Source organism: Bison bison, unplaced genomic scaffold, assembly GCF_000754665.1.
Source record: "Bison bison bison isolate TAMUID 2011002044 unplaced genomic scaffold, Bison_UMD1.0 scf7180017864218, whole genome shotgun sequence".
Classification (NCBI taxonomy): domain Eukaryota; kingdom Metazoa; phylum Chordata; class Mammalia; order Artiodactyla; family Bovidae; genus Bison; species Bison bison.
This window is the reverse complement of record NW_011494790.1, coordinates 4,430,084-4,451,055: the sequence shown is the minus strand read 5'-3', so window position 1 is coordinate 4,451,055 and position 20,972 is coordinate 4,430,084. Positions and strand designations below refer to the sequence as shown.

At 36.4% G+C, this 20,972-nt stretch overlaps 1 protein-coding gene across 4 annotated transcripts in view; it reads left to right on the top strand.

Annotated features, from left to right (window-relative positions):
- TRIM23 (tripartite motif containing 23) overlaps positions 1 to 20,972 on the top strand; it is a 37,350-nt gene that overhangs the window by 5,876 nt on the left and 10,502 nt on the right. For 2 of the 4 annotated variants that reach the window (XM_010845531.1, XM_010845532.1), the window contains exons 2-7: positions 2,495 to 2,657; positions 7,380 to 7,501; positions 9,557 to 9,835; positions 10,394 to 10,576; positions 13,418 to 13,633; positions 20,187 to 20,321. In XM_010845531.1, the coding sequence (XP_010843833.1) occupies positions 2,495 to 2,657; positions 7,380 to 7,501; positions 9,557 to 9,835; positions 10,394 to 10,576; positions 13,418 to 13,633; positions 20,187 to 20,321 (1,098 nt within the window). The other 2 variants (XM_010845533.1, XM_010845534.1) reach the window with 2 other exon arrangements.

The window sequence follows — 20,972 nt, the reverse complement described above, 5'->3', positions numbered from 1 at the left end:
GATGGCATTACCGACTTGATGGACGTGAGTTTGAGTGAACTCTGGGAGTTGGTGATGGACAGGGAGGCCTGGCGTGCTGCAGTTCATGGGGTTGCAAAGAATTGGACATGACTGAGGGACTGAACTACTAATATTCTCTTTAGCTCCCCAAAGATATATACTTGCAAAACAGTGTATGTAAAAATATATGCCTCCTTTATATCTTCTCCATTATGCAAAAGTTAAATATTCTGTATCTCATTTTTCACTTTGCTTTATTGATATGGAATCTTACTGTGTATACATAAAAAGTTTCCTGACTCTTCCTCCCTAGATTGCATGTGTGCCTATGTGCTCAGTCATGTCTGACCCTTTGTGACCCTGTGGACTGGAGCCTGTCAGGCTCCTCCTCCATGGGATTCTCCAGGCAAGAATACTGGGGTGGGTTGCTGTTTCCTCCTCCAGGGGATCTTTCCAACCCAGGAATCAAACCTCCTCTCCTTCATCTCCTGCATTGCAAGTGGATTCTTTACTCATGAGCCATCTGGGAGTTAACCCACTAGACTGCATAGTTTTGCAGTATATGAATATTGCTTAATTTATTTTCTGTGTATATTTACTTTGTTTCTAATATTTTGCTAATGCAAAAGATGCTTGAAGGGATAATATATAGATATTCTTATACACATGTGATACACTTAGAGGATAAATTCCTGAAAGTAGAATTACTAAGCTATTCACATTGTTGGTAGGTCAAATTGCCTTCCATGGGGGCTATATCAGTCAATAAGCAGTTCACAGCAACCAGCAGTTTATCTACTCTCCCACACTTTCATGAGTAGAAAGTGTTATCAGCTTTTTAAAATATAATCCGAAAAAAGTATATTGATATAGCTTCAACTGATTTCAAAATGCTTTGAGTGAGATTGGACATCTTTTCATATAATTAAAGATCTGTTTTCATTGCCTTTTCTGTGAACTGTGTGTTACATTTAAGCTTCTTTTGGACCATACTGGGATGCAAGCCAGTCATAAATTATCAGTTTATTTTCAGTGAAAAACATTAACATTTCATGTGCTGACTCCAACTTGATTGTAGAGTTAATATTAAAGTTTTACTGGATTAAGTCTGATTTTCACTCTGGGTTTTCAGTGTGTGGTTTTTTGTTTAACCTTGTAGTATGTATTTGTTGGGGGGTGGTGGTTAGCTGAACTGTTTTAAAATTTTTATTTTGTTGGACTTTATTAACCTAAGCACATAGGTGCTTGGTATTTGGAATACCTTGTTCCTGAAGGCTTTGGTCTAACAGGGTAAGGCAGGCTGGAAAGGCAATTAAAGTATTAAAAGTGTTTTGGGTATTGAGATCAACACTTATCCATGGAACATGGGAAGCCTAAGGATAGTGTGTTCACTTAGGAATTTGTTAGTTTATTAATGTTAAAAAAGAATCCCTAGGAAAATGTCTCTTTAGCTGTTTCTTCAGTGTTAACGTAAAGAAAGAGGCAAAAACAGTTTGGTGTGTGCTGTGAACTGCAGGTTATTTGATACAGTTTGAGAATAGAATTTGAAAGAAGAGAAGCAGTAGAACAGGAGCCATACTGCGGCAGGTCACAGATGGTGGTTCTGGAATTTGGGTTACAATCAAACAGTTCAGTGTAGGTATGTTTAAAAAAATTATTAAATTGTGGAAAACTTCAAATATATAAGAAATAACCTTCATTGATATAAACATAGTTTGTTGGCTAATTATAAAACAAACTCATGGGCTGAAGAATTAGAATATGCCAATTCTTGTCACCTTTCTTTTTAATTGAAGTATGCCTTTTTTTTTTTTACTTGAAGTATAGTTGATTAGTCATCTTTGCTATGACTGACTCCGTGTACTTTCACAAGTCAGGTACCTGTGATTGGAACTAGATAAACAACAAGCTCTCTAACCCAGGGGCATTAGTATTAATTGAGAACATGGAATTGAAATGTAAGTCCGACTGCATTCTTACCTTTACATTGTACGATGTAAATGTATGTTAGAAGATACTTGAGAATTACTTATATTCTTGTCTTAACAACTTCTTTATCATTTACCAGGTAAGTTGTCATTCTAGCACATTTATCAAATTATTTTTGTCCAAATTAATGATGGGTGTTCTGAGGGTTAGTTAATTGCAGAGAAATTGTTTATGAACCCAGCTTCAGTAGAGTTATATACTGTTAGGTATTCACATATAACGAATCATGTCATAATTTTCAAAACTTAAGATGTTAACTTACAACATTGTTTTGGTCCTTGACACTTATCCTTCCAAGGAGATTTCACTGTGATGTAATTTTTGTGAGATCTGTCAGATGAAGTGATAAAAGATGATTTAAGATTTTACACCTAGACAGTTTTTTTTCATGGAGGAGTAAAGTAACAAGATCGATTCATTAAATAAGATCAGACTATTTTTTTAGCCTAAAATATTTATGCTTTAAAGTCATTTAAAGAGCACATATGTTCTTTCCAATTATTAGGTGCTGGAATGTGGAGTTTGTGAAGATGTCTTTTCTTTGCAAGGAGACAAAGTGCCTCGCCTTCTGCTTTGTGGTCATACAGTCTGCCATGACTGTCTCACTCGGCTGCCTCTTCATGGAAGAGCAATCCGTTGCCCTTTTGATCGGCAAGTAACAGAACTAGGTAGGAAAAAAATATATATATAAAATTGTTCATGTAATACAAATGTCATGGTAGACAATTTCTTTTTGTTTGATTTTAAAAATTATAAAATTCTGGGAGTTCCCGGGCAGTCCAGTGGTTAGGACTCTGTGCTTCTGCTGCAGGACGAATGGGATCTTTTCCTGATCGGAAAACATGCCAAGGTGTGGCCAAAAAAATAAAAAGAAACAAAATTCCAAGGAGGTTTCATTTTCCTTTAAAAGCAGTAGTCCTGAAGCTATAAACTAGCCCATTCTTAGGGACTAACTTTATTTCATCTTTTAGGATTTTTATATTCAGTACTTATAGATCAATAGTTTTAAGACACCTGAGAAAGATATGCTAATCTTTTCCACTTTCCTGTAAAACAGGGTTTACCTTAGACATGAATAGGCCATTAAGGAAAATACAGTTAAGTACTTGGAGTTTCAACATGGTATTTATTGATATCAAAGACAGAAGAATTTTTAGCATTTGATAACTACTAACTACTTCTTGTTCTCTGTTAAAATGTGTTTAAAGGTCTGGTGGATTTTTTTCAGTTTTTTGCATACTTTTCAGACTTTGCTTTATAGTTTTCAAAATGAGTTATTACTATTGGATACCAGATTTGGAAATGACATTTATTAACATTTGAACAGTTATCTTACAACCATAAATTCTGTGTTTATTCTTTTTAATGGTGGAATTTTCTCCAAAATTAATAGTTTAAGGTTGTCATTTATTTTTAGTTTAGTAGTACTGTTTAAGACTGTTCAGACTATACATCATGTGGAACACATTTGAAATTAAACCACCAGGAAAACAAGCATGAGTACCCAGATTTTTAGACCAGAAAGCTTTAAAATGCTAAGAAACATTGTTGTAAAATGTTTTCTTATAAGGGTAGGATAGAATGGGTTTTTTAAGATTTTGGTAGTCTTTGATTTAACTAAGTAGTATGCTCATTTGCCAGAAAGCTAATATAAGACAGTGTTAGCATTATTATGGATAGCATTAACTTACCATTACTCAAGAAATAATAAGGTTCGGGGGGAGATGTCTTTATTTTTACATTGTTTTTATTGTCCTTTTATTCTGTAATTTATATATATCATACCATCTTCTTTATATAAAACTGTATAGAAGTAGTAATACTTTGTGAATGTAAGATGGACCCTTTCTTCCTTTTGAAGGGCACTGTATCTTCTCTACATAAATACCACAGTGTGGGTTGTTACTACCCTCACTGTGATAACCTAGGAATTCGTGACAGGTAATGGTTAGTGATATCCTAGCTGAAATCAATCAAACCAGTAATTTTGCCTTGAATATAGGTTGTAATTTCTATGTTCTTGTTCAGTGATTAAGTCATGTCCAGTTCTTTGTGACCCCATGGACTGCAGCACACCAGGCTTCCTTGTCTTTCACTATCTCCTAGAGTTTGCGCAAACTAATGCCCATTGAGTTGGTGATGCCATCCAATCATCTCATCCTCTGTTGAGGATCCATCTCATCCTCCTCATCATCTTATCTCATCTTTTTCTGCCTCCGCTCAATCTTTCCCAGCATCAGGGTCTTTTCCGGTGAGTTGGCTATTCACTTCAGCTGGACAAACTACTGGGGCTTTGGTTTCAGCATCAATCCTTCCAGTGAATATTCAGGGTTGATTTCCTTTAGGATTGACTGGTTTAATCTCCTTGCTGTCCAATGGACTCTCGAGAGTCTTCTCCAGCACCACAGTTTGAAAGCATTAGTTCTTTAGCGCTCAGCCTTCTTTATGGTCCAGCTCTCACATCTGAAAAACCATAGCTTTAACTGTATGAACCTTTGCGGGCAAAGTGATGTCTCTGCTTTTTGATACACTGTGTAGGTTCATCATCGCTTTTCTTCCAAGGAGCCACTGTCTTTTAATTTCATGGCTGCAGTCATTGTCTGCAGTGATTTTGGAGCCTGAGAAAATAAAATATGTCACTGTTTCCTTTTTTCTCCATCTGTATGCCATGAAGTGATGGGACCGGATGCCATTATCTTAGTTTTTTGAATGTAGAGTTTAAGCCAGTGTTTTCTCTCTCCTCTTTCACCCTCAAGAGGCTCTTTAGTTCCTTCTCGTTTTCTGCCATTAGAATGTTGTCATCCACATATCTGAGGTTGTTAATATTTCTCCCAGCAATCTTGATCCCAGCTTGTGATTCATCTAGCCTGGCATTTTGCATGTTGTGTGGTAATTACTATACCTTTTAGCTTAGAATTTTACTCTAATTCGAGCCTATGGAATATGTGTTAATGACTCTTGATATAGTTTGATGTCATTATTTTTAAATTTGTGTTTAAAATCTATTATAGAAATTATATATATATATATAAATTGCAGAAAACTTGGAAAATCTATTAAAAAATATAACAAAATCATTTGTATTTCCTGCTTATAAAATCAAGTTACTGTTTTTTTTTTCTTTTCCATTATGACTTATTACAGGATATTGAATAGAGTTCTCTGTGCTATACAGTAGGACCTTGTCATTTATCCATTCTATATATAATAGTTTACACCTACTAATCCCAAACTCTCAACCCATCCCTCCCTTCTACCACCCCAGTCCCCATGAACTGCTGTTAATATGAAAGAATCAAAATTAGAATTCTTCTTTAGTATCAGTAATTGTTTATCATAGTTATTAGTACTGGTTAGTATTATTTGTGGTTCTTCTCTTCTTTCCTCATGGTAAAATTATACCTCCCTGCTCTCTTATGATTAGGTAGGCAGAGCTGTGTGATTTTCCTGTAACTAGTGAAATTATGAGTAGAAGTGAAGAGTTAACTTCCAGGTAGAAGCTGTTAAGGATAGATTTATGATAGTTTGTAGTAAATTGTTTTCTCTGCTATAGTGAGGTGATACAGGTGGTTGGAGCCTCAGTGGCCTGTGTCCTTGATCATGGACAGTAGGGAACAGAATCTCTCTTGTCTTCACCAACCCCTGAGGTGTTATATGAGCAAAAAGCAAATCTTTGTTGTTTTAAGTCATTGAGATGTTGATTTATTTTGATAGTCACAGAAAGATTAAGTGATATCTTAGGCAGTTGATAGATACTGTTTAAATACTACTAGGAGTTTATGTGGAGAAGGCGATGGCACCCTACTCCAGTACTCTTGTCCGTGGAGAATCCCAGGGATGGGGGAGCCTGGTGGGCTGCCATCTGTGGGGTCGCACAGAGTCGGACACGACTGAAGCGACTTAGCAGCAGCAGCATCAGGAGTTTATGTGTTTGTGTTTAATATATAATTAAAGTATTTGGATACTGTCAAGATAATATTTTTAAATAAAAGACTTAGTGTACTTCTTAATCTTTTATAAACAAAGTGGATAGAACTCAGTTTGATGTAGAATGTGTGTGAAAAATTAAATCCGTTGAGAAAGCCTTGCTAGGATCGCAAGACAGGGGGAAATGCTGGGTAGGGGCTGCATAAAGATACTTGGGAAGGGAGGTCACAGAAATCAGACAGGAGGGTAAAGATATTTAGCCTAGTTAAAAAAATTTTGGGGGGGGAACCATAACTAGAAATGGCTTTTTTCCTTACCTTTTCTTCCAACTTTCCTTCTTCCTTTCTTTTTTCTTCCTTCCCTTCCTCCCTTAGTAAAGAGGGGCCAAGAAGGACGGAAGCCTTGTAACCATTGACTTCATTATTCTTTTGTTTTTCAATGAGTGTGTATTAGATGGCAGCTTTGTGTTAGATGGTATTTGTTGTATAGAAGCTCCGCGTAACAGATATTCCTTCTAATTTCCAGAGGATCTATCTTTTATTTATAGTCTTAGGAAGAGTTTGTGTTGTGTGTGCTCATGTGTGTGGCCACGTATGCATGCACGTATGTTTGTTCGCGTGGCCTTTTATGGTCAGTTCTGGGGAAAAGAGGCATTGGTCCTCACTCACATGCGCCCTAAAGTCTTACCTACCAAAAAGGGAGTATCGTCAGACTTTACTGTGAAACTCTGTGTATGTATGTGAGAAGGAGTTTATGTATTTATTGATTGCCCTTAGGGTTCTAGGTTAGATGAGATATGGGGAAAATGTCTGTAGCTGCTCTAGTTCCAGTTTAGAGATGGATTTATTTTAGGTTAACTGTATCTTTCATACTGTGGTTTTCTAACATGCATCATATTTTATGACCATATTTGTGGTCATAAAATCAGTTTAATTGTCTGTGAATAAGATTTTTTAAAAAGAAATAGGATAAAACCAATCAGTGTGTTGCACACTGTGAGGGTGAATTTTGGTTTGTAAATCTTCTGTTTCAGTGGTGTGTGTGTGTGTGTGTGTGTGTATGTCTTATACTGGGTTGCAATGTAAAATGTATTTCTTACTGTAGGTTGCTGTTAAAAATATTTAAAGCACTTGTTTTAGTATATACACTAAAAGTCAGTGAGGAAATAGGATTTATAAATTATATTGAAGTTAAATTATAGAAAAAGAAAAAAAATAAATTATAGAAAAAGAATAAGAGTTTTAAAAAATGTTTCTACTTAGAGTGCTAAGGAGTTCTGTGCTTTAAAGAGAATATTTAATATTGCTGTTATAGCATTAACAGGAAATGGAGAAATTTTGAATTTTCAAAATCTAAACATTATTAATGATTGAACTGTGAGACATTGAAATTACTATCAGGATATGGGGTAAAATAAATAATATTCCATTTTGTTATATTTAGTTTATATGTTTATATTCTAGGAGATTCAGGTGTCTGGGGATTGAAAAAAAATTTTGCTTTATTGGAGCTTTTGGAAAGACTACAGAATGGACATAGTGGTCAGTATGGAGCTGCAGAAGAAGCCATTGGGATATCTGGAGAGGTATTGATTGAACTGTTGAAATATTTGTTGTGACCATGAATTTTTTTTTTAACTTAAAATATTTGCCATTATATGCACAATGTTACCTCACTTACCCTATAAAGTAGGGTTCCAGAGACACAACTTGTCATTACATTATAGTTCTGAAGTCAACAGAATCCCCAGCTGAACAAAAGCAAAACTGAAGCTTGAATTCTCTGAAAATACTATACGCAAACTATATTTTTTGTATGAACTTGTTTCCTTATCATCATTAGTTCTACATAAGGGTAAAGTGAAAGAGTAAGATTATGGGTGAATACAAAGGATATGTAGCCTACTTTAAAGCAGAGGATGCAAAAGTAATCATTCAACAGTTAAAGCACAGAGAAAGAGAGAGGAACTCCATGAAAGGGACCTTTTAGCGTAGAGACGAAATGCCTTATAGCTCCTGAGGGAATTACTATTAAATATCCTCATGAAAAGTTAAATTGTATGTAGATGTGCTCTCTTTATCCAGACAGGTTGGTGTCCAATAATTATTAGAAAGAAGGCCATTAACACAAGTTAAAATACATTTTGAGCATAAAATTTGTCTACATAACTCATAGACTGTTCTGAATATAGGAATAGTTGTTTAGTAAATAGTTAATAATTTTGACGAACACCTTGAAAACCACATATTTAGTATCAAGGAAAATGTCAGATTGACTTTTTACTTATCTTTTATTTAAACATGATTTCCTATATGAAGTGAATCAGTGAAAGTAATCTCAAACTGAAGCACTGTTTTCTAAAAATTTTGCAGTTCTTTTCCATGATTTATCTTTTACCTTTATTTTGAAAGATATCGAGGATTATCTAACGTTGATCCTACAAATTTGTCAGCTCTAGAAAGCAGAAGACATGACTTTTTAATTTTATACATATGCATTTTTCATAGTTGCAAACAAAATTGTTTAACTTTGGGTTCATTTTTTATTTACTGTGATACTGAATGATACCATTGATATATTTTCTAATTTTTATTTCTGCAGAAATTTATACCAAATCTTTTCCTTTCCAGTTATGGCCTTTTAGTATTCAGAAAAAGTTTTCGAAGCATTCTTGATTATCTGTCATGTGAAATTGACCACTCAGAATGCTTTTTACTAATTCATAAAAATAATAAACATTTATAAGGTTACATGTAACATAGGGTTTTATTTTATTTCTTTCTTAAATTTAATGATTTTCAACCAGAATAGTGCAGTGGACTCAACTATGGAGTCTTAGAAAAAATACACAGCCTGGACTTCATCTACACCTATTGAGCAATGAGTATTTCTCAGGTTGGAGTCCAAGCATCTATGTTTTTAAAAGCTTCACTTGGTTATCTAAATAATAAGATTTGTGCTTCTCTTTTCCTATACATTATGCTGACAAGTATATTTAAAGCAGGGGGGAGTATTTACTATCAGTTCTTTCAGTCTTAAAAAAAACAGACTTGTATTCTCTGTTGTTCGTTTCTTGTGTGTAAAGTGAGGGGTTTTTGCAGTAGATAACTTTGCACTGACAGTGAATCTAAAACAATGGTTGTATTTTTGGCCTCAAATTCATAGCATATTTTGATGATCAGTTTTGGAAATAGCTTTCACTTACCTATAGAAGTGAGTAGTGAATGACCTTTGTATTTAATGATCAGTTTATTTTTATATATACAAAGATTATGGGCTTTTATATTTCAAAATTTGGCATGTTATAATGATTGGGGTTTAGTTAAAAAAATTTTTTTTAATCAAATTATAGTTACTTTATAATATGTTCGTTTCAAGCATACATCAACATGGTTTGGTTATACACACACACACATTCTTTTTCAGATTCTTTTCCATTATAAATTGTTATAAGATACTGAGTATAGTTCCCTGTGTTGTACAGTTCCCTTGTTATTTTCCTATTTTATATATAGTAGTTTGTAATTTATTTCTCCTCCCTCTCCCTTGGTATCTGCTTTGGTAACGGTAAGTTTGTTTTCTGGGTCTCAGTCAGTTTCTGTTTAATAAAGTTTTACTACATTACTTTTTTGTTTATCAGAGCATCATTCGTTGTGATGAAGATGAAGCTCATGTTGCATCTGTATATTGCACTGTATGTGCAACTCACTTGTGCTCAGAATGTTCCCAAGTTACTCATTCTACGAAGACACTAGCAAAGCACAGGAGAGTGCCTCTAGCTGATAAACCTCATGAGAAGACCATGTGCTCTCAGCATCAAGTGCATGCCATTGAGTTTGTTTGCTTGGAAGATGGCTGTCAAACTAGCCCGCTCATGTGTTGTGTCTGCAAAGAATATGGGAAACACCAAGGTCACAAGGTATGAGTATAGTTAAAGTTGATAACTGTGCCTGCTTTGCCAGCCTACTGTTTATTTTCACTGACTTGGTTCTTTATACTAAAAGTAGAAACTGAAGAAGAGCTAAATGATAAATGAGTTGAGCTTGGTAGCATGAAAGGAAAAGAGAGGTTTATAATGACTTATCAAAAATTTCGGAGTCCTCATGATTCATTCTTTATTGAAAGTGGCTTTCCAGCAGGAAACAAAAAGTCCTTTTCTTTCTGTGCATGTTTTTGTAAAGCACTGGATTGTATTGATAATATATCAGTTGATGAACTAATGCTTGTGATCAAATTTTAGAGATTTCTTGGTTTCTTAGCAGTATATGAAATTCCAAATTTTAAATTATTTCTTTGAAGGATCAATAATTTTGGAATGAAGGCAAATTAGTATTTCTTAATGCTGTGATTTTGTAAATATGTTATAAAACCCACTTGCAGCTAATGCTTTTTTTATTAATAGGAGCCAGTTAAATAGCATTTTATATCATTAGTCAATACTATGAGTTCTTTTCTATAATTATGTTGCATCTTATAGCATTCAGTATTGGAACCAGAAGCTAACCAGATCCGAGCATCAATTTTAGATATGGCTCATTGCATACGGACCTTCACTGAGGAAATTTCAGATTATTCCAGAAAATTAGTTGGAATCGTTCAGCACATTGAAGGAGGAGAACAAATAGTCGAAGATGGAATTGGAATGGCCCACACAGAACATGTATGGATTTTTTTCCTCCTTATCCTTTTTTCCCTCTTACTTTTTCACCTTATAGGATTTATTGAGCAATTCCAATGTACGAGTACTGCATTAGTCAGTGGAAATAAGTTTTTTGAAAAGTCTCTGTCTTTAAGGAAATTTATTATCCATCGTGAAGAGTTTCAAGTGTGGTAACTGTTTACTTTGTGGGGGAAATGCAGGATGCCCTGGCAGTGTGCATATAAACAGCATTAACTTAGGTAAGTCTTGGAAGGCTTTCTAGAAGATGTGATGTCTAAACTGAGATTTAAGGGAATTTAGTCAGGGAGAAGAGTGAGATGGGGAGAGAGTTGTTCCAGAGAGGGAAGCATATGTTAAAATACCTGGAAGTGAGACTTGGACATATTGTAGAAACTTAACTAAGTTCACTGTGGTTGAAGCTTTGAGTATTGGGGTGGCAGATGGTAAGAAAAGATGTTGGAGAATTAAGGGCCAAATTGTGCAACATCTTGTTAGCTATGTTAAAGAGTTTGGACTTTATCTCACAGGCAGTGATGAGCCATTGAAGAATTGTCATAGGAATAACTTAATCAGATTTGCATTAAGAAAGGTTGCTGTTTAATATAAAAAATGAATTGGAGGAACAACAAGATTGGAAGCAAGGAGACGACCTCTTGTGAGGTTGCTGAAATTATCTACTTGAGAATTGTTTGTGGCCCATAATACTGCAGTATTGAGGATGGAGAGAAGCACATGGCTTTGAGATGTTAAAGAAGTAGAATAGGTAGGTCATAGTGATTGATTGATAATATTGATTGATAGGTAACTTGGAGGGTCAAGCATGATGCCTAGGTTTCCACCTTGCCCAGCCTGGCGGATGGTTGTGCTCTAAACGGGGAGGAAGAAGAATTTGGGAGGGGATGATGAGACCAAGGTGGTAAGTTTAATTTGGATGTTGAATTTGTTATGTCTGTGAAATAAATGGAAATACCCCCCCAACCAACCCCCAGTAAGGTGCAGAGTAAGTGGGTATTAGGAGGTGAGTGTGTCTAACTTCTAAGAGTTTGGCTATGAAGAGAAGGAAGGAACTTAGGCAGTAGTGGTAGTTGCTTTTAAAAATTGAATTGTAGAGGAGAAGCATTTGAGCCTCCCAGGTGGCACTAGTGGTAAAAACCTGCTTGCTAGTGCAGGAGTCTTAAGAGATGTGGGCTCAATCCCTGGGTCAGGAAGATCCCCTGGAAGAGGGCATGGCAACCCACTCCATTATTCTTGCCTGGAGAACTCCATGGACAGAGGAGCCTGGAAAGCTACAGTCCATACGGTCACAAAGAGTCGGACATAACTGAAGCGACTTAGCACACATGCATAGAGAAGAAAGGGATATTTTCAGACAGGAATATAAAACACAGGGACAGACAAAGTATAGTGGGTTTTTTTGGTAATCAAAATTAAAGCCAAGTCATTGGGAATAATGGCTAGAATAATGCTCTGTCAAACGTAGCCAGTAGCCTCATGTGGCTATTTACGTTTAAATTATTTATCAATCCCAAGAAATAAAAAATTTACTTCCCCAGTCTCACTAGCTACATTTGAAGTACACTTTATATGTGTGTAGCTAGTGGCTACCATATTGGGCAGCACAGATATAGAACATGTCTGTCACCACATAAAATTCTATTGGATCTTGTTGTACTATGATGGAAATATTTATGCCTTCAATAAATATTTATTGAACATATCTCAAGTGCTAAACACTATTCTAGCTAAGGAGACAGCACTCTACAAGTCAAAAATACCACCTATGCAGAGTTTGCGTTCTATTGTGGGAAGAGAGACAATATACAAGTAAAATATGGCGGAAGTATTTTATTAGCTGCTTTGGAGAAAAATCCAGAGAAGGTGGTATTTTGGACAGGCTCCCTGAGAAGAGGCATTGAGCAAAGACCTAAAGGAGGTGAGAAAAGGGAACCATGCTAATATTGGGGGAAAGAACATTCTAGATCAAGTACAGAGGCCCTGCAGTTGGAGTGTGCTTTGTTTTCGTAAGAAACTTCGAGGAGGCTCAGTGTAGCTAAAACAGAATGATTAATGGAAAGCATAGCTGGAATTGATGTCAGAAAGGGCCTTATAGGCACTTGCTTTACTTTATTTCAGGAACGCTTTTCTTCAAAATGTTCATGTGGTTCCCTCTCCTACCTCCTTCAGGTCTCAGCTCAGATGGCTCTTTCTCAGGGATTCTGTCATTGAACATCCCATATAAAGGATTTTGGCGTTTACTCTGTGTGGGAAACCACGGGAGTGTTTTGAGCATAGTAATAATTAACATTCTGACTTAACATTTAAAATGATCAGTCTGGCTTCTGGATGGAGCATACGTTATAGGGAGCAGGGGTAGATCTAGTGAACCAAGTTAGAAGGCTATTACAATAATTAAGTGAGAGATGATAATGGCTTTGATTAGGTTGGTAGAGGTAGAGATGGTGAGGCATGATCAGATTCTAGATATATTTTGAAGTCACCAGAATTCAGTAAGAAATTAGTTGAGAGATAAAAAAGAGAAGTGTTAAGGGTGACTCCAGTTTTTTTAGCTTGAACAACCTGGAAGTTGTAGTTGCCATTTATTGAGATGGAGAAAACTAGGTTTGCGGCTGAGGGAGACTGTAGGTTAGGTATTCCTTGTTTTTTTGAAATGTCATTTACACGGTTGGATATCCAAAGGCTGTATTTAAGGGGAAAAGTCCTGTGTGGAGATATACATTTTGGGATTTTTAAGGTTATAGATGGTATTGAAATTTTCATTATTTCACATAAAAAATCTTTTTTAAGGTTACAGTTGTTGAAAACTTATTTTTATTGCCCAAGGTACCAGGTACTGCAGAGAATGCCCGATCGTGTGTCCGAGCTTATTTTTCTGATCTGCATGAAACTCTGTGTCGTCAAGAAGAAATGGCTCTAAGTGTTGTTGATGCTCATGTTCGAGAAAAATTGATTTGGCTTAGGCAGCAACAAGAAGATATGACTATTTTGTTATCTCAGGTTTCAACAGCCTGTCTCCATTGTGAAAAGACTTTGCAACAGGTACATGGTTTAAAACATGGTTAGGACATAGTTTAAGAAGGAGAATTTGTAAGCTTAATCAAATCATTACCAGAAGTACATACTAGTTATTAATTTAATAAATAGTTTTATATTATTACTCTATGTTATTGTGGGCTTTAATGTGGGCTGTGCTTAGGACATGATCTCTAACCTCGAATTGCTCCAGTCAATCATATCAATGCCCTTTCTTTTTCGTGTCCTCCCCACCATAAAACCATAGGTTCTAGAACCTCTTTAACTTCTTGTCATTCTTTATTCATCCCAAGCCCTTTAACCCTTTTTTGCCAAATGTATATACTATTCTTTCTGCTTGGTGGGCTTATGTCTCCCTTTTTCAATATTGGAAATCCTTCTTCAAATTTTTACTGTTGTTTGAAGTTCCTTTTCCTTGCTCTTTTTTGTTCATTGGTTTTTGGTGGGGGGAGGTGGGGAGTGCATCCGTAGCATGAACTACCCATCTCTGCTCTAAGTTATTGGTTCTTTTGTGTCACAGAAAATCCATGTTTTTTTTGATGCATGAGGTATCATAAGCAATTTGTTACCCATATTGCAGATAATATGCTTTTAAAATGATTTAGATTTAAGATTATTCTAACAAAAATGTCAGTCTTTCTCATTACTGTTTTGGATCTGTCTTCATAAATGTGCAATTTAAGACTAATTGTTGCCCTAGGAATCCTAATATGCTGCAGACACTCTCATTTTTTGATATATTGCCTATGATTGTGTTGATACAAATCATTAGAGAGCTAAACTTTCTACCATTGTAAAGCTTTTTCTCTTAAAAATCTGATAGGCTAGGCTGTAACCACATCAGTCTTGCGTCCTTTAGTCCTTGTCACATTGAATTGTAGTAATTGATGTTTTTGCCATTTATTAAGTTGTCTTCTTTATCCAGTCCTATTCTGACCTCTGCTTTGTGATGCTGAGATTGGAACGCTGAAAACCTGCTCTGCCAGCTGGTTCCATGTTATTTTATGCTTTGCCAGTAGGGGGCAGTAGAGGGAGGCTGAAAGGCGGACGTGGTTTCCTGTGGGTTCCCGATTGCTTGGGGTTCATGTCAATGTCACTGCTCACACGAGAAGACAGCTTTCCTTAGAGATCTGAGTTTCAGCTCCATGGTATCCCTCCTATAAGTGTCTAAGTTTTAATAATTCTAGCATCTCTCCTTTATTCCCCCAGCCCTGAGAGTGGTAGCTATTTCTTACAGTTGTTTCCTGCATGAGACCTCCGAGCTCTTTTTACACTTTCAGTTGCCTTGTTAATAACTACACCTAGTTAACAGTTCTTGGTATTAGTTTTTCTGTTCACATGATTGTTGGGGTTTTTGTCTCCTGATTGGAGTCTAATGATACATTATGCACATTTGTCCTTCTGAATGTTGGCTGAATGCATCTTTGTATCTAAATTCTTTGTATCTGATTAGAAAGAGCTTAATAAACACTTGTTTAGCTCAAGCTACACAGCAAAATTGGAAACGGAGCATGTCCTAAATCATACTTGTGACTACTTTAAAATATTTTTATATTTATTCAGTTAAAAGTATGCTCATGGCTACTGAAATATTTAGAAGTATTTTAGAGTTTCTGAAGCATTTTGTCAGTGACTGATAAATGTTAATGACATGGTATTATCTCACTGTTTTAATGCAAATGAAATTGGAGCCTTGGATTCATTCTTCATATGGACTTATTAGTTTTATTCTGATTTATGGGCACAGAACCCTAATCTCAGCCAGTAGTCTTAAAAGTTCCTGCCGCAGAGATACCTGAACGAGGAATGGATGGAATAGCACATATTTATTACCAATTTTGAGGATAAAATTTAATCATCCCTCCCTTCCAAAACAATTGATGCATCGTCTAAGTTCAAGGCGTGATGCTGCTTGGTTAGGATTTATTTATGAGTCAGACATTTTTTTGTGTGCCTGCTATGTGCCACGTAAATTCTAGGTACATGGAATACATCAATAAGCAAAATAGGCCAAAAGCCATAATCTTATGGAGTTAGCAACTTAGCAAGAGACAGACAATAAACCGTAACCATTTCTAATAAGTAAATTATATAGTATGTTAAAAAGTGATTAAGAGCTAAGGGAAAAAGAAAAAATGTGAAGATATAGCACATTGCATTTTGAAATAGGGTAAGCATCATTGATGAACTATGGAGTGAGGTTCGTGACATTATACAGGAGACAGGGATCAAGACCATCCCCATGGAAAAGAAATGCAAAAAAGCGAAATGGCTGTCTGGGGAGGCCTTACAAATAGCTGTGAAAAGAAGAGAAGCGAAAAGCAAAGGAGAAAAGGAAAGATATAAGCATCTGAATGCAGAGTTCCAAAGAATAGCAAGAAGAGATAAGAAAGCCTTCTTCAGCAATCAGTGCAAAGAAATAGAGGAAAACAACAGAATGGGAAAGACTAGAGATCTCTTCAAGGATATTAGAGATACCAAGGGAACATTTCATGCAAAGATGGGCTCGATAAAGGATAGAAATGGTATGGACCTAACAGAAGCAGAAGATATCAAGAAGAGGTGGCAAGAATACACAGAACAACTGTACAAAAAAAGTACTGTACAAAAAAAGATCTTCATGTCCCAGATAATCACGATGGTGTGATCACTGACCTAGAGCCAGACATCCTGGAATGTGAAGTCAAGTGGGCCTTAGAAAGCATCACTACGAACAAAGCTAGTGGAAGTGATGGAATTCCAGTTGAGCTATTTCAAGTCCTTAAAATTGATGCTGTGAAAGTGCTGCACTCAATATGCCAGCAAATTTGGAAAACTGAGCAGTGGCCACAGGACTGGAAAAGGTCAGTTTTCATTCCAATCCCAAAGAAAGGCAATGCCAAAGAATGCTCAAACTACCACACAATTGCACTCATCTCACATGCTAGTAAAGTAATGCTCAAAATTCTCCAAGCCAGGCTTCAGCAATATGTGAACCGTGAACTTCCTGATGTTCAAGCTGGTTTTAGAAAAGGCAGAGGAACCAGAGATCAAATTGCCAACATCTGCTGGATCATCAAAAAAGCAAGAGAGTTCCAGAAAAACATCTATTTCTGCTTTATTGACTATGCCAAAGCCTTTGACTGTGTGGATCACAATCAACTGTGGGAAATTCTGAAAGAGATGGGAATACCAGACCACCTGACCTGCCTCTTGAGAAATCTGTATGCAGGTCAGGAAGCAACAGTTAGAACTGGACATGGAATAACAGACTGGTTCCAAATAGGGAAAGTAGTACGTCAAGGCTGTATATTGTCACCCTGCTTATTTAACTTCTATGCAGAGTACATCATGAGAAATGCTGGACTGGAAGAAACACAAGCTGGAATCAAGATTGCTGGGAGAAATACCAATAACCTCAGATATGCAGATGACACCACTCTTATGGCAGAAAGTGAAGAGGAACTAAAAAGCCTCTTGGTGAAAGTGAAAGTGGAGAGTGAAAAAGTTGGCTTAAAGCTTAACATTCAGAAAACGAAGATCATGGCATCCGGTCCCATCACTTCATGGGAAATAGATGGGGAAACAGTGGAAACAGTGTCAGACTTTATTTTTTTTGGCTCCAGAATCACTGCAGATGGTGACTGCAGCCATGAAATTAAAAGATGTTTACTCCTTGGAAGGAAAGTTATGACCAACCTAGATAGCATATTCAAAAGCAGAGACATTACTTTGCCAACAAAGGTCCGTCTAGTCAAGGCTATGGTTTTTCTTGTGGTCATGTGTAGATATGAGAGTTGGACTGTGAAGAAGGCTGAGTGCCGAAGAATTGATGCTTTTGAACTGTGGTGTTGGAGAAGACTCTTGAGGGTCCCTTGGATTGCAAGGAGATCCAGCCAGTCCATTCTGAAGGAGATCAGCCCTGGGATTTCTTTGGAAGGAATGATGCTAAAGCTGAAACTCCAGTACTTTGGCCACCTCATGAGAAGAGTTGACTCATTGGAAAAGACTCTGATGCTGGGAGGGATTGGGGGCAGGAGGAGAAGGGGATGACAGAGGATGAGATGGCTGGATGGCATCACTGACTTGATGGATGTGAGTTTGAGTGAACTCCGGGAGTTGGTAATGGTCAGGGAGGCCTGGTGTGCTGCGATTCATGGGGTCGCAAAGAATCGGGCATGACTGAGCGACTGAACTGAACTGAACTGAACTGAAGCATCATTGAGAGAAGGTGAGATTTACTCAGACTCAAATGGGAAGAAGGTGAAGGGAACTATCTCTTCTTAATGAAGAAGATTTCAGTTGAGGAAATGGTTAGTGCAAAAACCCTAAGGTGACATGCCTTGTGTATTTGAGGAACAGCAAAAGAGGGCAGTATGGCCGTAATGGATGGTAATAAGTGATGGAGAGAGTAATAGGAGCTAAAATGCTAGGAAATCGGGAATTATATATAAGGAGAGCCTTTGGGCCATTGGAAGAACTTGAACTTTTACTAATTGAATTGGAGAAGCCATTGTGAGGTTTTGAGCACAAGAATGATTTAATCTTACTTAAAAGGATCTGGCTGATATGACAAATGGCAAAGAGAAGGAAGGAGTTCAATAGTTAGGGACTATTGTGGCATTCCAAGTGAGAGAGAATAGTAGCTTGGATAGTAGGGGCTAGAAGTACCCAGATTTTGGGTATCTAGTAGGATTTGTTGACAAGTACATGTGAGAATGAGGAAGGAGAAGACAAGAAGGACTTCAAATTTTTTTTCTGGGGATTGGAACAACCAGATTGCTATCACCTCATATGAATATGGCTTCCCTCGTAGCTCAGTTAGTAAAGAATCCACCTGCAATGCGGGAGACCCCAGTTTGATTCCTGGGTTTGGAAGATCCCCTGGAGAAGGGATAGGCTGCCCACTCGTGTTCTTGGGCTTCCCGACTCAAGGGAAGCCCTTGAGTCAGCTGTTCTTGGCTCAGGTATAAAGAATCCACCTGCAATGCGGGAGACCTGGGTTCGATCCCTGGGTTTGGAAGATCCCCTGGAGAAGGGGGAGGGTACCCACTCCAGTATTCTGGCCTGGAGAAGTCCATGGACTGCATAGTCCACGGGGTCGCAAAGAGTCGGACACTACTGAGCAACTTTCACTTTCTTTATTTTCATACGAATATACAGTAGTGAGCAAAAACTGACAATGCTATTTCTTTCATGGAGCTTATATATTGTTGGAAAATCTGTATCTTATGAAGAATACATTGGCATATGTATAGAATATTTCTGGAATAATATTTAAGCAACAGGAAGGAAAGAGCCTAGGACTCTAAAGTGAGACAGAGACATCACAGTTTGACCTTTAGTCCTTTGTTTTTGGAACCAATTCGTGTATATCTTTCATTATTGTGAAAAACTTTTATAGGAGTACTATACAAACACATAGAACTATCTGCATATGCATTCAACTTGCTGCATTTTAGGACTGGACATTGCTATGTAACCAGCATCCAGATCCAGTAACAGGGCATTACCAGGACCCCAGAAGCCCCTCAGACTCTCTTCTAGTAACTACCTGCCTTTCCTCCTAAGGATGAACCACTATCCTGATTTCTAATGTATGCTTTGTTTTTGCCTGTTTTGGTAATTAATAAAAGTGGGCAATTATTATTATTACCCACTTTTATAATAACAATAATTCTTATTACAATTATTGTATATAATAATTATATATAATTATTAATAATATTAATACAATATCAATAATATATACAATATTATTGTATAATAATACTTATTACAATTATTATTGTATATAATTATATATACAATTATTAATATTATTACAATATTAATATATACAATATTATTGTATAATAATAATTCTTATTACAATTTTATTGTAATTAATACAATAAGAACTCTTCATGTCATGTCTACTCTTATTTCATGTGAAATTCATTTTGTCAAAATGTAATTGTAGTTCATTTTTATTGTGATAGTGTTGCATTTGTGAGTATAAAATTATTTATCTATTCTTATGCTGATGGGCTCTTAAATTATTTATTAATGTCTGACTATTGTTATCTTAGTCAGATTTACACATAAATTAACTTTTTTGTTGTTAAATGTCCAACTCTTGCGACCCCATGAATTACAGCATGCCAAGATCCTCTGTCCTCCACTGTCTCCCGGAGTTTGCTCAGATTCGTGTCTGTTGAGTCAGTGATGCTGTCTAACCATCTCATCCTCTGCTGTCCTCTTCTCCTTTTGCATTCAGTCTTTCCCAGCATCAGGGCCTTTTCCTGTGAGTTAACTTTTTGCATCAGGTGGCCAAAGTATTGGAGCTTCAGCTTCAGCATGAGTCCTTCCAGTGAATATTCACAGTTGATTTCATTTAGGATTGATTGGTTTGATCTGTTTTCAGTCCAAGGGGCTGTAAAGAGTCTTCTCCTCGAGCACCACAATTCAAAAGCATCGAGTCTTCAGCAGCTAACTTTGAATACTATACTGTTAAATGAGCTTTTCTTGAGTTTTAGTGATATCTTTTTTCCTCGTTTCTTTAAAAGGTTTATAAGAAATATCATCTTCTCCTTTCTAGGATGATTGTAGAGTTGTCTTGGCAAAACAAGAAATTACAAGGTTACTGGAAACATTGCAAAAGCAGCAGCAGCAGTTTACAGAAATTGCAGATCACATTCAGTTGGATGCCAGCATCCCTGTCACTTTTACAAAGGTAATGGATTCTGTACTTCATTTTTAGGTGTGTTTTTGAACACATAATTGTTCACAATTAAGTCATAATTGTTTTACCTTCCATGGTAATTAGCTTGAAGAGACAACTAAGAAATTAATGAACCATAGGATTAAAAAAGAAAACTTTATCAGTGGAAAATAGAAGGTGGTGTAATGAATCTTCCTGTACTCATCACCACCTACTTGAACAGTTAAAAACTTTTTATTTCACCTACACTTCTCCCAGTCTCTTTCTACCTATAGTCTCCCAGGTTATTTTGAAACAAATCTCAACATATTTCATCCCAACATCAAATAATTTTTAAAACACGATCAAAATACCATTACCACACCTAAGAAATTAAATATATCTTTAATATTACCCACTATCAAATTAGTATTCAAATTTCCTAGATTGTTAAATAAATTTTTTTAGGTCTGAGACTGTATTTGGCATTTTTTGATATGTTTTGGTCTCTTTTCAAATGGATACCCCTAATTTCAAAAGGTACATGTGTTTCATTTTGCTTTTTTTGAGTGCCTTTAAAATTGTTTTTAATCTTGTTTTATAATTATGTGAAGCATTCACATGGTCTGGAGTCATATCTACAAAGCAAAGTGCATTCAGTGAAGTCTAACTTAAATTCCTGAC